The sequence below is a fragment of the Lithobates pipiens genome, unplaced genomic scaffold (genome assembly GCF_037356315.1).
Source record: "Lithobates pipiens isolate NorthernLeopardFrog02 unplaced genomic scaffold, aLitPip1_a1.2 Scaffold_18, whole genome shotgun sequence".
NCBI lineage: Eukaryota > Metazoa > Chordata > Amphibia > Anura > Ranidae > Lithobates > Lithobates pipiens.
In genome coordinates, this window is record NW_027507758.1 from 339,279,204 (window position 1) to 339,296,464 (window position 17,261).

Below are 17,261 nucleotides of genomic sequence, written 5' to 3' on the forward strand. Positions count from 1 at the left end.
TGCTCTTTGCTAAAGTTGCTAGTCTGTTAGCGGGCTCATGGCACATATCCATTTTCTACCTTTACCTTTTTAACTGAAAAAGAACACTCACCGAATCAAGGTAAATGTGAACTCCCTCATTATGGGTCTCAACTCTCTTAATTAATTCATTGACAGGGATTCCTTCTGGGCTCATGGTAAATCCACTTACAAATCCAACTTCTAGGATGGCCATGCCACTTTGATTATATTTTCCCAGATAGCTGAAAAGAACAAAAAAAAAAAATGGTGTTATGTATGTGCATATCTCTTGCTTGTCATGTGCTCAATGTATTTTCAAATCAGCAAAAATTTCTCCTTGAAGACAGCCAATCCAATATTATTTCTCTTGTTTAAAAGCTAAGTTCCTCTTTTACATGAAATAGCTTATGTAGTCTAGGGGACCCCAGATAGCCTACATGTATGACAATACATTTAAAAAAAACATTTTACAAAGCTGCAGAAGCCTAGCCAAAAAACTCCTAGTAAGCAATCCTCACACCCTGCCTTGTCACTAGAATGAGAATAACCATTGGTCTTTCTAGCACCAAGGCAGGATGTGGGGATTTCTAACTAGGATTTTTCATCTGGGCTTCTAGGGTTGGCCCAAATGGCCTACAGGTATGAAAATAAAATGAATAACTATTTTACAAAGCTGCATAGTTTTCTAATATCTACTGGGACCCCTTGACTGCATAGGCTATTTTCTGGAAAATGTGAACTTAGCCTTTAACTCTGGTAAAATATAAAAACCTCAATTATTGCTGGTATGTGATCAATAAAATCTGCCAAGATGTATTTTTAGGGTCCATTCATACCAGCCACTATATTGTATCGCAAAGGCTGGTGTGCGGTGTTGGCCAGCAGGATCATCGCACAAACTTTATTGAAATATCGCACAGGGGGTGCGAGTTGATGCCTCAAACTGTGCTGAAAGAAGGTACTGAAAGTATGATTTTTTTTCAGCTCACACTGCCCGCAAACCACTGCAACGCAATGCCGGGAACCCGGACACTGCACTGAAATCTCGCCCAATCACATCTGGTGTGAATCAGCCCCTAAATCCGTGTGCTTCTTCTAACAGCATGTGCACCCCATCAGCATTGCCCACCTGTATTCTAAATGAATGGCACCATACTGCATACATTATAGTAATGTGTTGTAAAATTGTAAATGCGTTGGCAAAAAGGAAATGTATTTGGTTGAAAGCAGCAAAAAACAATGCACATTTTTTACCAATTTAACACAATGCACAGTGAGTGTAATATTTTGGGCCCCATTCATTAAAACGGCAGAAAAAAAAACTAACATGAGTTGAGGAGTTGTTGCCTAAAGCAATGAATTAGATTTGCCCTTCTACTCATTTACTGCATAAATTAAAGAGTAATTCTGATTAATACTATTAGCATCTAGCATCAACTCTATTAACATTTATTTTATTTTATACAGCTTTAAGAAATCACTTCCTTTATATGTTTATTTGTATGTGTTTATTTTCATTAGGGTCAGAACTACTTAAAGGACTTTTTCTTTCATCCTTAAAACTACATGTAATGACAGCTATTAAATTACTGAAGGTGGGTAAAAATAAAAGGAAAAACAATCCTGTAATCCTGCCTTTGAGGATGTTTAATTGACATACCGTGTGCATATTTCTGCAGAAAGACGATCATTGCTCTGTGTGTCTTCTTCCACTGAGACTTTTAACGAGAAAGCTTCTGATATGGCAGCACTCCTATGCCTGGAGGTTGCTTTTAGGTTATATATTACATTGAGCTGCAATATGAAATTAATAAAAAAAACATGTCAGTGCAGAGGTTTGGGTTTAGCTGTCCTGAAATATAAGATTCCTAGCAAATAATTAGATTGCTTTTCTTTACCGCTTAATATACTAAAATATGAAATGCTTAACTGATTTTTTTTCTTAGATATATTGATTTATGTTGTTCAATTTAAGTACCGTAGATTAATACGTTGAAGGAGATGTATTTGTTTTGTGTATATTCTATTTATTCTAGTCAGGTATATAAAAATTTTACCTATTATTATTTAAAAGCTAAAGCCAGGCAGTGGATATTTTAGGCTGCTGTTAATGTGCTTACTGCTTTGCTAAAAAAAAGGCTTTTTTACAGAACTACACGGGCAAAGCACAGGGAATTTTTTTTTATATAATAACATACTTTACACTGCAGATTTTCCAGATGACCAATATTTCAAACTCTGGGGAGTTTTCAAATACTTGTATACTGTGTACTGTTATAAAACATTTTACAAAATGTAAGTCATTGCCGCTGACATTATTATTAAAGCAGTAGTAAACCCCAGTGCAAAAACAAAAAGGGCACCCTGCAGGTTAATGCAATAATGTTCTAGTATGCATATCATACTAGCACATTATGACAGATGTACCTACTAAACGGAGCCCTCCAGTGGCACTCTCTCATGTTCTATCCTCACCTAGTCTTCTTTCCGGGTTCGCGCTCTCTGGCCATTTAAATGGCTAGGCCTTGATGACATCACTCCTGTGCCTGCACAGGGGAGTCACAACCGGGGCTCAGCACTATCTGCATTAACACCCTGAATGCAGACACACGCACATGTGTGAGTGAAGTCATTGGCTGCTGCCACTGTGAATATCTTCTAGTGCATGTTTAGGAAATATAAACTGTACCTACAGGTAAGCCTCATTATAAGCTTACCTGTAAGTACAAATTTAAAAAAATAAACTAATGCTTTAAAATACTCAAATGTTGCTGCATTTTCAAATTGCGGATAATTAAATTATTTTATTTATTAGGGTCTGATCTTCCAACAGGAAAGTTAGAAGTGTGACTACAGGCACCACTACTGAAAAGGTACTAGTTCTAAGGACCCTCTAACCCATCAAACGGTCCGTAAAAAAAAAAATGTACAAATTAGTAAAACTTTAGAAAAATCTGTTGTTTTTAACAAACTGTAGAAATATTGCCCTCTTATCAGACCTCAGATGCTGCAGCGACTAACTGGAATTAGAAGAGAAGCACCCCAACAGTTCAGAAAGCGAGATTGCTGCCCCTGTATGACTGCAGGTTCTCTAGTCCAGGCAATTCACTTCTTCCAAGATTTTGTAAAGACTATGTTAGTCATCAACGAACTAGCAATTTTACATTATTCATTTATTAGAAAAATAGTAGGTCCATGAAGTATGTGTCTACCAAACTCAATAGTTAAGCAACATGAAGGCGTTTATGTGCATATTAACAGGCAGACTCTATGGACTACTCAGTCTTTTTTCTGCCTTCACTCTTCTACATTTCTACTTTTCTATGTATTTGAGCACAGCATTCAGGGGCATCAAAAAAAAAGCTATGTTCGGGGAGCATAAATATGTGCGTGAGGGTGACTTTATTATACGGACTAGAATAAATTAAAATTGCCAACAGAATAGGGAAAAAAGGGGGAAGCATTTTTAGGCCACACTTTACCTCATGGGACTGCAGAGTCTGCATTTTTATGATTTTATAGAGATTTTGATTAGGGCTTATTCTAATTGGGCAGTTAGGGTCATGTGACAAAGAAGATCCTGCAACGCCAGTAGGTCACATAGGGATTGGTCAATTAGGGTCAGATGACCTTTCATGACTTTTTGGAAGGCTTTTTAGGCCTATTTAAGGAGCTGTCTTCCAGGGTTTTCTGCCAGTCGCTAGAGAAGCTCCCCTCCCAACCCCCCCCCCCATCCCCCCATCCCCCCATCCGACCTGGCCAGTTTATGTGGTGGCTCCCTTTGGTGTGGTAAATCAAAGGGGAGATGTAAGAAAATGGTTAAAGATAAATGCTGAGTCAGCTTGAGTCTTAGTGGCTGGGTTGAGTTTGGTTTATTTCTGGGTAATTTCAGTTGAGAAAAATTAATTAATGTGAATAAGTTATAAATAAAAAATTTGTTTAAACCAAAAAACCAGGCCGTGGCCAATTTTAATCCGAAAAATTTGGGCGTTTGTTTTTATTCTAGTATGTGCATGTTTGCTGGTCATTGCCTGACACCTGCGGTCCCATGACTTTACATTCATGTGCCTATAAACGTCATATGCAAATAAATGCTGTAAAGACATTACATTAGAGACATTTATTTGCCAAATTCTTGCAGAATAAATGCAGCAAAAATTCATACGCCCATGTGCATGAAGCCTAAGACTATAAGCCTCTCTTGTCAAGACAGAATTGAAAATATCTAAACCACATGTCATTGTCAGAAGAAAAAAAAAATGATTTCCAACTCCAGTAAGAGACATATACATAGTATGAGGCTATTATTCAGTCTGGTTTTGGTACATTGTTCTGGTATATTATGTTATATTTTTTATATATAATATGTGATATTATTGGTTTATATTTTTGTGTAGCTTTCATGCTTTTACGACCAAGAGACTGTATTTGGTTGATGTTTTGTAAATATAAGAATTACATTTTTTTAATTATATTTATTTCAGCATATGTTTGTCTCAGAGTTTTTATTAGCACACAAAAAGGCAAGATTTTGAGTATGATGTGTGTTGATGTATGGTATGTAAGGCACCAGATTTTGTGAGATGTTAATTTGAACCTGTTTGTGGCCTTATTGGTACCTATCCTGTTATTTTAATGTTTGTACTATGTTCACTTACTACAGGTCAAATAAAACTCTGCCTGAAACAAGAAGGCAGTATGCCTGAGAAGAGCCAATGTCCTTTACCAAAAATATGGATTGATTCCTATTTTTTTACATGTAACCATTTGTTTTAGTTAGGTACCTGTACAACAGCCAGTCCTCTTCCAGTAGCAGTAACATTGATTGAAAGTGGTTGGGAAACTTCAATCTGACATAAAAAAAAAAACATAAGTTGGCATTTATGCATTAAACCCAAAGTGTATTTGTGTTTTTTTTTTTTGCCATTGTGCTTATCATGTTACACATGCATTTTCTGTTTGTTTGGCTTTAATAATTTTTTCCCTACCTCACACCGTAGCTAGGGGATACTCTATGTCAGCCTTTCTCAACCTTTTTAACACAGAGGAACCCTTGAAATAGTTCTCTGGTCTCGAGGAACCCCTGCTTAAAATTAGAAGTCTACAACTCATGATACATTAGTGTGATGGTGAGTGAGAGGGATGGTCCTTACACTTGTGGTCATTGGGAAGAATTACCTCCTTACGGAACCCTGGTTGAGAATCCCTGCTCTATGTAGTTAGTCCCACCTTTCTACTTCATGCTTTAGCATCCATACAACAACACATACACTGTATTCTGTTGGGGTTGGACACGCTTTGACTGATGTTCATCTTTTATGATCTGCACAAATTTTTGGATTAAAGCTTTCTACAGTCTGTAATATATAATTCAGATTGAGTCACTGTCTGCGAAGCTATGGTGACTGTCTATCTCACCACAACTGAAGAACATTTACTTTATGTGTAATCTGATTAGTGATGTTACTTTACAGAATAAGTTACCTGCTTGCTTTGTAAAACCATGAGATTTTCACTGTTGACGTGAAATACTTCTGGCTTCCTTGCAGTTAACCCAGTAACAGAGAGAGTGAGTGATGTTTCATTAGCTGGTGCAAGAAGCATAAATTTGGACAGAGCCTGTAAAGCCATAATTGTGTCCTTAAGGAAAAAACAGACATTAAATGTTAGTCACATGTCACTTATACAGGTATATTTTTCACAGGTTAGTTCTCTTTTTTTCCTTTCTTTTCATTTTTTTTATCACATTTAAGGAATCATTTATTCATATTAATGAATGTTGTACATAAACCCATCCACATGCAGCCCTGTCCAATTTCTCTTTTAAGGAGACGTTGCAGCCATTTTTCTACATACCTCAGGAGAACTGTACTCATGAGAAAGTAAGGACAGTGTTGTGTTGCAGAGTGTGAGGTCCCTAATAGGTATTAGATCAGGGTTGCCAACCATCCATATTTTCACAGTTTAAAAAAAAAAAAACCCTGATTTCTCCCACTTTTAAAAGTCTAGGATAGGAGAAACTGTCCATGAAAATACAGTGGTTGAAAGCAATCGTCACTTCAAAATGTCAGTTCTCCTTTTTGGGAGCTGATTACAGTGCTCTGCAGGAATATGACTTTATATTTTGGTGGTTAATAACATGTTGATCCCACTATTATGAAACATGTTTACCTAGTTGCTTCCACACAGGGGTCATTGCTATTTTAATAAAGACCATTTATCACCCCAGGCAAGTAAAGGGGTAGTGCAACTCATATTGCTGCACCACTGCTTGGGGCACCAGTCAAGAAGAGACTCATGCTAGTTGTTTGCGAGGACATTTCTATTGTTTTTAGAGAACATCTCTACTTGTTGTTGAGGGGCATAAAGGATGGTATTAACTATGCATAGACCTACTTACTGTAGGCCATTCATCCTTTCAGATATCAGTCTGTATCCCCAGTGTACTCAACATATTCCAGAGTCCAGACATATGGCAGTTTTAATTACTAGTGGATTGGCAAGCTTGATCCAGCAGATTTAAAAGCAGGAGTGGATGTGGGCATTTTTTTTTGCTATTCACTCATCATTCCAGCACAGGGCAGTGGTACTGTAAGGGTAGGCTAGTGTTAGTGACACTAATCTGAAACCTTTGTCAATCTTTGAGAACAAGACAAGGGTACTACAGACATTCATAGAAAGCATGCCTTACTTGTGTGGATATAAAACCACCGAGGTGGTTCCTTTGCTGGCCCAGCCATTTCATGACAAGAATTCCATCTTCAATCCTATTTTGATGATAGTAGGAGAGCAAGGCATAGGCTGCAGTTTCAATATCTGATGTCTGTGGCATCCAGTAGTAGAATGTGTGTTCAATAGGTGAGGCCCAGTACTTAGATGATCCTGTATAATAAAACAGCTTTATTTATTCATGTGAAAGTCGTAGAGTCTGGATAGTTATTTTACTGAAAAACACAATAGTTAGTACACTCCTCACATTTTTTTAAATATGTTATTATATCTTTTCATGTGACAACACTGAAGAAATTACATTTTGCTACAATTTAAAGCAGTGAGTGTACAGCTTATATAACCTGTAAGTGAAAGTGTCCACATTGGGGCCATAGTGCCAATATAACCCTCTTGGGCATGGAATTCACCAGAGCTTCACAGGTTGCCATTGGAGTCCTCTTCCACTTCATGATGACATCATGGAGCTGGTGGATCTTAGAGACCTTGTCCTCCTCCACCTACTATTTGAGGATTCCCCACAGATGCTCAGTAGGGTTTAGGTCTGGAGACATGCTTGGCCAGTTCATCACCTTTACCCTCAGTTTCTTTAGCAAGACAGTGGTCATCTTGGAGGTGTGTTTGGGGTTATTATCATGTTGGACTACTGCCCTGTGGCCCAGTCTCCAAAGGGAGGAGATCATGTTCTGCTTCAGTATTTCACAGTGCATGTTGGCATTCATGTCCCTCAGTTAACTGTAGCTTCCTAGTGCCAGCAGCACTCATGCAGCCCCAGACCATGACACTCCCGCCACCATGCTTGACTTTAGGCAAGACATACTTGTCTATGTACTCCTCAGCTGGTTGCCACCACACACGCTTGACACCATCTGAACCAAATAAGTTTATCGTGGTCTCATCAGACCACAGAACATGGTTCCAATAATTCATGTCCTTAGTCTGCTTGTCTTCAGCAAACTGTTTGCGGGCTTTCTTGTGCATCATCTTTAGAAGAGGTTTCCTTCTGGGACGACAGCCATGCAGACAATTTCTATGCAGTGTGCGGAGTATGGTCTGAGCACTGACAGGCTGACCCCCCACCCCTTCAACCTCTGCAGCAATGCTGCAACCGCTCATACATCTATTTTCCAGAGGCAACCTCTGAATATGATGTTGAGTACATACACTCAACTTCTTTAGTCGAACAATAGCGAGGCCTGTTCTAAGTAGAACCTGTCCTGTAAAACCACTGTATGGTCTTGGCCACCATGCTGCAGCTCAGTTTTTCTTCTTCTTCTTATAGCCTAGACTATCTTTATGTAGAGCAACAATTCTTTTTTTCATATCCTCAGAGAGTTCATGATGTGCCATGTTGAATTTCTAGTGACCAATTTGAGATAGTGAGAGCAATAACACCAAATTTAATACACTTGCTCCCCATTCACACCTGAGACCTTGTAACACTAAGAGTCACATGACACCGGGGAGGGAAAATGGCTAATTGGGCCCAATTTGGACATTTTCACTTAGGGCTGTACTCACTTTTGTTGCCAGCGGTCTAGACATTAATGGCTGTGTTTTGAGTTATTTTGAAGGCACAAAAAATTGACACTGTTATGCAAGCTGTACACTCACTACTTTACATTGTAGCAAAGTGTCATTTCTTCAGTGTTATCACAAAAAGATATAATAAAATATTTACAAAAATGTGAGGGGCATACTCACTTTTGTGAGGAACCATATATATATATTATGTACAGGAAAATAGAAAATCATTTTATATACCTTAACCACTTCAATACCAGGCACTTTTGCCACTTCCTGCCCAGGACAATTTTGAGCTTTCGGTGCTGTTGCACTTTGATTGACAATTGCATGGTCATACAACACTGTACCCAAACTAAATTCTTATAATTTTCTTACCACAAATAGAGCTTTCTTTTGGTGGTATTTGATCACCTCTGCGTTTTTTTGTTTTTTTTTTTACAAAAAAAAATGTTTTCTTCGTTTCTGTAAAAAAAATTGTTTTCTCCTTCACTAACTGGCACCGATGAGTCGGCACTGATGGGCACTGATGAGGAGGTACCAATAGGACCTGATGAGTTGGCACTGATAAGGTGGCAATGATGGGCACTGATATGTATAATTGTTGAGCACTGATAGGCGGCACTGATATGCAGCACTGATGGGCACCAATAGGTGATACTGATATGCAGCACTGATGGGCACTGACAGGCAGCACTGATGAGCATTGACTGGCAGCACTGATGAGCACTGACCAGCAGCACTGATGGGCACTGACCAGCCACACTGATGGGCACTGATGGGCACCACTGATTGGGCAGGTATTGACAGCTGTTAATACTGGGCACTGATTGGCACTGTGATGGACACTGATTGGCACTATGGTAGGCACTAATTTGCACTGTGATGAGCACTGATTGCCACTTTACTGGGCACTGGCAGGGGGTTATGATGGGGACTGACTGGGCATCGATTGGCAGCTTATGGGTACATTTGATGGGGGCTGTGCTGATAATGAGTTTGCTGATTATCAGCACAGACCCCCCCCCCCCCCCCCCCGACAGGGAGAGACACCGATCGGCTCTTCCTGTCAGCACAAATTGAGGAATGCCCATTTACCAGCACTTCCTGGTTCAGGCGATGATCAGTTGTGATTGCTCACAGCTGATCACGTGGTAAGAAGCCTCTGTCAGAGGCTTATCACGACCGGAGATGCGGCATGCCTATCACACAATGTTTCTCCTTGTTGACCAGCTGCCAGTCACTAAAATATGTAATTAGTCCATTGTGTTTGTATTTAAAGGAAAGTACTTTATAAATGTAACCTGGAATATGGCTGATAACTGCTGTGGAACTTCTCCCCTTGTTGCTGCTGTATTATCCTTCTGCAGTGTGGGTTAAACCAAATATTCATAAATGCAGAAGGACTGCACCCATCTTTAAGGAGACCACTTAGTAATGCTCATCAAGGAAAGTCTCCAGTGCAGGGGGCAATCATTTTGGATGGGTCCAGGGGACTGCGATTGGCTGATGCAACAGAGCAAGGGGATATTGCCCTAAGCTGCTGGAGAAAGGGAGATTTGTTGTGCCACCAGCCTGCAGAATGGAGGGAGGAAGTCACTGTGGGGAACATGTGTTGCTGCTGAGCAGCTGACAGAGAGCATCATAACATTGCAGTGAAGGAGTAATAGTGGAGTGTGGCCAGAGTTTGCTGGAGCTGTGCTGCTCAGAAGAAGAGGTCTGATCAGAGACTGCTGCTACTGCTGGATGAATGGATCCCTACCATAGCTGACCACAATCTGGTTAGAACTCAGTGAAGCAAGACTGAGAACCTTCTCCCTATGTGGGTATGATTTGGATGCCTAGTGTCATCTGACTGTACGAGAGATCACTCCCACTGCTAAGGAAGGAAAAGAGTGCCTGTCTCACCAGGATCGAAAGAGAGATCATCAGCAATCTATGTCCTTGTCTGACTTGAACAAAGCACATGTCCAAGGACAGAGAAGAGGGTGTCCTGGGACTGGTAGGAGATCAACATCATACAAGTTAATCTGTTGTCTGCTGGGAACTGTTGTGCTTTCTTCAAGGGCCCCATTTTTGCTGGCCACAATTTTTTCCCCACCAATCACTGGCCAGTGGGCTAAAAATGGGACTGTTATATCAAGTTAGGACTGTCTTTATACACTGTTCCTAGTTAAATGCACTTTAGTTCTGTCAGACAACTAGTCAGATAACTACAAGTGTTTAACCATGCTGTTGCTTTATTGATTGTTTGTATAAGTACACTTACTAAACTTCTCTTCTTTTAGACTATGCATGGCCTAATCATTTCTTTGAAACACATCAGAGTGTGTCAGTTAGTGCGACATCCATAATATACAGTATATGAGATGTGAACGTCAAGCAGTCTGTTACCTAATTAACTGGTCCCTAATTTTCCACTTATTTTTCCTTTTTTATTTTTATTTGATTGCTTTCCATGCAAATGATTTGTATACGATGTTGGCTGGTCTGAATGACTCAAATGTAATCTTGTAGTCACAGATTTTTTGTAGAGGAACTTTTTATATTTTTTTATATACTGCTTATATGTGTCAATAGGTTCTTACTGAAAACTGGACTCATTTCACCACTGTCACCAATCAGATTTAAACATTCTACATAGTTTTGAAACTGACGGTGTGTGACTAGAATGACAGGGAGACATTCTACTTGCACTTAAGGTATACTCAGTGTGACCATCATTTTTTTAAACGTCTCAGCATAAACATGTGGTTTTGATCAATTTAGTTTCATGGTTGGTATTGGCACTAGTGACCATTGTCTCTAATTCAGAAAGTAATGGAAAATATTACATTTTAGAGTTGTTACAGAAATTGACTGGAAATCTTCCAGTGTTCCGGAGACAGCAGTCTAACAGAGGATATCCCCTCACATTAGAGAGATCTGCTGTGTCCAAGATAGAAAGTAAAAGGAAAACTACCAACAAAAAAACCTGACAGAGGTCTTAACCATTTGCTTCTCAATTACAAAATAAGGTGTAGCTTAGAGCGTTTTTACACAGCTGAAAAACTCCTCTCAGAATCTACTAGTTTTGAGTTTTTTTTACAGCCAAAAACTGCCCCAGCTAAAAACAGTTGATACGATAATAGTTGTGTGCCTGGACACAGGATAACATGCTGGAGAGTTTATTGAATGTAGAAAAAAAAGTCTAAAGCCAAAAACAGCAGCTGTAAAAACGTCCAAAAACCTCCAGTGTGCATGAGGCCTAAAGTGTAATTCCAGCCTACATTTTCTTAACATTATGGAAAGGAATAGAAGCTCTACTTTTATTGATTTTTATGACCAGTATGCTTACCTGTAATTGTAGCTCTTGAACTGAGCTGATCCAGGGCAGCATTTGCTTTGGTGCTGTTAGCCAATGTTAATGCATATGCAACAACTGATAAGGTATAATTGCTAGAAATCCCTTCATCAAACTTTTTCTCAAGATATTGGACAGCTTTTTGAATGTTTGACTGATAATGATACTAAAAAAATATACATATTTCGTGTTAACATCAACAAAAGAAGGACATATTGTAAATAACCTGTTAAATTATTTTTAATACAGTCATTATTTTACTATATTTCATATACAGTTGTGCTCAAAAGTTTGCATATATAATGATAATATACAGTACACATTGTTTTTATTTATATGAATTGCTTTTATTGGTTCTTAACCACTTGCTTACTGGGCACTTAAACACCCTTCCTGCCCAGACCAATTTTCAGCTTTCGGTGCTCTCACACTTTGAATGACAATTACTCAGTCATGCAACACTGTACAAAAATGAATTTTTTGTCCTTTTTTCCCACAAATAGAGCTTTCTTTTGGGGGTATTTGATCACCTCTGGGGTTTTTATTTTTTGCGCTATAAATGAAAAAAGAATTATGCAAATTATTAATTTTTCTTCATAAATTTTGACCACAATTTATACTGCTACATATCTTTAGTAAAAATAACCCAAATGAGTGGATATTATTTGGTCTTTGTGAAAGTTAGAGAGTCTACAAGCTATGGTGCGAATCGCACAAAATTGATCACATCTGATGTACTGGGGGCCTATCTCACTTCTTGTGACCCGAACAAGTCAGGAAAGTACAAATACCCCCAAATGACCCCTTTTTGGAAAGTAGACATTCCAAGGTATTTAGTAAGAGGCATGGTGAGCTTTTTGATTTTGTCATTTTTTCCCACAATTCTTTGCAAAATTAAGATTTTTCATTTTTATTATTTTTTTCCACAAAATTGTAATTGTAATAGGTTATTTCACTCACGTGGCATGTGTATACCACAAATAACACCCCAAAAAATTCTGCTACTCCTCCTGAGTATTACAATACCACATGTGTGGGACTTTTTCACAGCCTGGCCACATAGAGAGGCCCAACATGCAGGGAGCGCCATCACGTGTTCTAGGAGCATAAATTACACATCTAACTTGTTGACTACCTATTACACTTTTGAAGGCCCTGGAGCACCAGGACAATGACATGTGACACTGATGACAGATGGCACTGATACATGGCAATGATGACACTTATACGTGGCATTGATGACACATGGCACTGATGAAAGATGGCACTAATATGTGGCACTGATGACAGATGGCACTTATACGTGGCACTGATGACACGTGGCACTAATACGTGGCACTGAAGACACGTGGCACTAATACGTGGCACTGATGACAGATGCACTAATACGTGGCACTAATACGTGGCACCGATGACAGATGGCACTAATACGTGGCACCGATGACGCATGACACTGATGACAGATGGCACTGATAAGTGGCATTGATGACTTGTGACACTGACAACAGATGGCACATGACACTGACAGGTGGCACTGATGTTAAATGGCACTGATACGTGGCACTGACAGATGGCACTAATATGTGGCACTGATGACAGATGACACTATGTGGCACTGATGACACGTGGCACTGATGACAGATGGCACTTATAAATGGCACTGATGACAGATGGCACTTATACGTGGCACTGATGACAGATGGCACTGGGGACAAATGGCACTAACAGGTGGCACTGGGGACAGATAGCACTAACAGGTGGCACTGGGGGCAGGTAGCACTGGGGCGGATGGCACTGGGGCAGGATAGCACTGGGGTGGATGGCACTGGGGTGGATGGCACTGGGGCGGATTGCACTGGGGAGGATGGCACTTTTTTTAACTTTTTTTACACTCGCGGCCGCTGCAGCCGTTCATCTCTCCCCTCTCACACGCTGTCTGTGTGAGGAGGGAGAGCGGCACTGAGAGATGATCTCATATGTTTACATATGAGATCATCTCCCATTGGACACGCCGATCGCTCTGTAAACGGCCGCTGTGATTGGCCGTTTACAGCGATCTGTGTTTGCCTGTCTCCGGGGGACACGGCAAACACAGAACTTCCCCGATGTGCGCTCGCGGCAGAACGCATTGCGGAAGTAAATAACAGGTCGTCCAGGGACGGCCTCCCGGACGAAAGCGCCTGCTCTACGGCCGTCATTCGGCTATAGGGCGGGCGCGAGGTGGTTAATACTGTGTATTGCCAACTTTGGCATCAATGACAGCGTGCAGTCTTTTAGAATAGTTGTCTATGAGGACCCAAATTCTTGTAGGTGGTACAGCTGCCCATACATCTTGGCAAAATTCTGCCAGGTCATGCAAAGTCTTTGTTCGTCTTGCATGAACTGCATGTTTGAGATCTCCCTAGAGTGGCTCACTGATTTTAAGGTCAGGAGACTGTGATGCCCACTTCAGAACCTTCACCTTTTTCTGCTGTAACTACTGGAGGATCAACTTGTGCTTAGGGTCATTGTCATGCTGGAAAGTTCAATAGCATCCCATGCTCAGTCTTCATACAGAAGAATGCAAATTGTCTGCCAGTATTTTCTGATAACATGCTGCATTCATCTTGCTATAAAATTTCACAAGATTCCCTGTGCCTTTAGCTCACACACCCCCAAATCATCAGTGAGCCACCACCATGTTTCACAGTGGGGATGGTATTCTTGTCGCTATAGGCCTTGACTCCTCTCCAAACATAGAGCTTATGATTAGGACCATAAAGCTCAATTTTCATTTCATTTCTCCAGATTACAATGTGAGGCGTGTCAAGATGTTGTTGGGCATATTGTAACTCTGCTTTTTTGTGGCATTAGTGCTCTAAAGGCTTCTTTCTGGCAACTCAACCATGCAGCTCATTTTTGTTCAAGTATCATCATATTGTGTTCCTTGAAACAACCACATCATCTTTTTCCAGACCATGCTGTATTTCTCCTGAGGTTACCTGTGGGTTTTTATTTTTTTCTCTATAAATGATTCTCACAGTCATGGCTGCAATCTTTTTTGGTCTACCTGACCATGGCTTATTATCAAGAAATCCCCAAATTTACCACTTCTTAATAAGCGATTGAACAATACTAACTGGCATATTCAAGGCATTGGATATCTTTTTATATCCTTTTACATCTTTATAAAGTTCCATTACCTTGTTACGCAGGTCTTTTGACAGCTCTTTTCTGCTCCCCATTGCTCAGTATCTAGCCTACTCAGTGCATCCACATGAAAGCTAACAAACTCATTGACTATTTATACACAGGCCTTAATTGCAATTTAACCACTTGCCGACCGCCGCACGACGATATACGTCGGCAGAATGGCACGGGCAGGCATATGGGCGTATATGTAAGTCCCTGCCTTCCCGCGGGTGGGGGGTCCGATCGGCCCCCCCCCCCGGTGCCTGCGGCGGTTGGCATTCGTTCGGGAGCGATCCGGGATGAGGGGGCAGCCATTCATTCATGGCCACCCCCTCGCGATCGCTCCCGACGAATAGAAATGCTCCACGACATCACTTCCTCTCCTCACAGGAGAGGAAGTGATGTAATCTCTCCTCCGTGTCGGTATTTTTCGTTCCGGCACCGAGGAGAGAGGATCGGTGAGTTGCACAAACACTACACAATACAGTAGAACATGCCAGGCACACTCACACCCCCCCTTTACCCCCCGATCACCCCGATTGCATTGGTGTCATTTGTGACTGTAATAACTGTTAGGGCAGTTAGGGTTAGCCCCCTTTAGTTCTAATGTGCCCCCCTAACCCCCCCAATAAAGGTTTAACCCCGTCGCCAGTGTCACTAAGGCTGGGTTCACATTGCAGCGGTTTATGGTAACGAATGTGATTCGCACCGCACTGCAGTGCAAATCACATCCGATCTCTGTGCGATTCGAGTTCAGCCATACAGATAGTATGGCTGAATTCGCGCCGCACCCGCCGCACCCGCCGCAAATTCGCACGGGACCCTTTTTTTGGTCCGCAGCAGAATCGGATCGCATGGGTGTTCACACCATGCGATCCGAGTTTGCAGATCGCACTGCGATATGCGAACTGATCTGGGGGTGTCATTAACATTTCACTGACACTCCCAGCAGTTCGCATAGGGCAGTGTGAACTGCCGCCGGGAGGCATGCGATGCGGGAACCCGCCGCGGATTCGTGGCATTCCCGCATCGCTCCAGTGTGAACCCAGCCTAATAAGCGATCATTTTTCTGATCGCTGTATTAGTGTCACAGGTGACGCTAGTTAGGCAGGTAGGTATTTAGGTCCGCCGCAACTTTTTATAGCGCCAGGGACCCCCATATACTACCGCATAAAGCCCCCTGATTGCCCCCTAGTTAACCCTTTCACCAGTGATCACCATATAACTGTTACAGGTGACGCTGGTTGGTTAGTTATTTTTTTATAGTTTCAGGGCACCCGCCATTTATTACCTAATAATAAAGGTTTAACCCCCTGATCACCCGGCGGGTGTCATTTGTGACTGTAATAACTGTTAGGGCAGTTAGGGTTAGCCCCCTTTAGTTCTAAGGTACCCCCCTAACCCCCCCAATAAAGGTTTAACCCCGTGATCACCCCCCGTCGCCAGTGTCACTAAGGCTGGGTTCACATTGCAGCGGTTTATGAGAACGGATGTGATTCGCACCGCACTGCAGTGCAAATCACATCCGATCTCTGTGCGATTCGAGTTCAGCCATACAGATAGTATGGCTGAATTCGCGTTGCACCCGCCGCACCCGCCGCAAACTCGCACGGGACCCTTTTTTTGGTCCGCAGCAGAATCGGATCGCATGGGTGTTCACACCATGCGATCCGAGTTTGCAGATCGCACTGCGATATGCGAACTGATCTGGGGGTGTCATGAACATTTCACTGACACTCCCAGCAGTTTGCATAGGGCAGTGTGAACTGCCGCCGGGAGGCATGCGATGCGGGAACCCGCCGCGGATTTGTGGCGTTCCCGCATCGCTCCAGTGTGAACCCAGCCTAATAAGCGATCGTTTTTCTGATCGCTGTATTAGTGTCACAGGTGACGCTAGTTAGGCAGGTAGGTATTTAGGTTCGCCGCAGCTTTTTATAGCGCCAGGGACCCCCATATACTACCGCATAAAGCCCCCTGATTGCCCCCTAGTTAACCCTTTCACCAGTGATCACCATATAACTGTTACAGGTGACGCTGGTTGGTTAGTTATTTTTTTATAGTTTCAGGGCACCCGCCATTTATTACCTAGTCTCACTAGTGTACCCCTAAATTTAGGGGTGTCTACTTTCCAAAATGGGGTCATTTGGGGGGGTTTGTGCCATCTTGGCATTTTATGGCCTTCAAAACTGTAACGCCCTTAGAAAGCCTGAAGGCGGTGCTTGGTTTTCGGGGCCCCGTACGCGGCTAGGCTCCCAAAAAGTCCCACATATGTGGTATCCCCGTACTCAGGAGAAGCAGCAGAATTTATTTTGGGGTGTCATTTCACATATGCCCATGGCATGCGTGAGCAATATATCATTTAGTGACAACTTTGTGGGAAAAAAAAAAAAGTTTGTAATTTTCCCGCAACTTGTGGCAAAATATAAAATATTCCATGGACTCAACATGCCTCTCAGCAAATATCTTGGGGTGTCTACTTTCTAAAATGGGGTCA

At 41.6% G+C, this 17,261-nt stretch overlaps 1 protein-coding gene across 1 annotated transcript in view; it reads right to left on the bottom strand.

The window, feature by feature from the left end:
- LOC143988097 (CD109 antigen-like) overlaps positions 1 to 17,261 on the bottom strand; it is a 169,851-nt gene that overhangs the window by 23,368 nt on the left and 129,222 nt on the right. Inside the window, exons 26-31 of the mRNA XM_077487380.1 lie at positions 11,591 to 11,762; positions 6,692 to 6,882; positions 5,485 to 5,640; positions 4,785 to 4,850; positions 1,661 to 1,794; positions 92 to 242 (exon numbers count right to left, since the gene is read on the bottom strand). Of these exons, the coding sequence (XP_077343506.1) occupies positions 92 to 242; positions 1,661 to 1,794; positions 4,785 to 4,850; positions 5,485 to 5,640; positions 6,692 to 6,882; positions 11,591 to 11,762 (870 nt within the window). The remainder of the gene's footprint in view (positions 1 to 91; positions 243 to 1,660; positions 1,795 to 4,784; positions 4,851 to 5,484; positions 5,641 to 6,691; positions 6,883 to 11,590; positions 11,763 to 17,261) is intronic.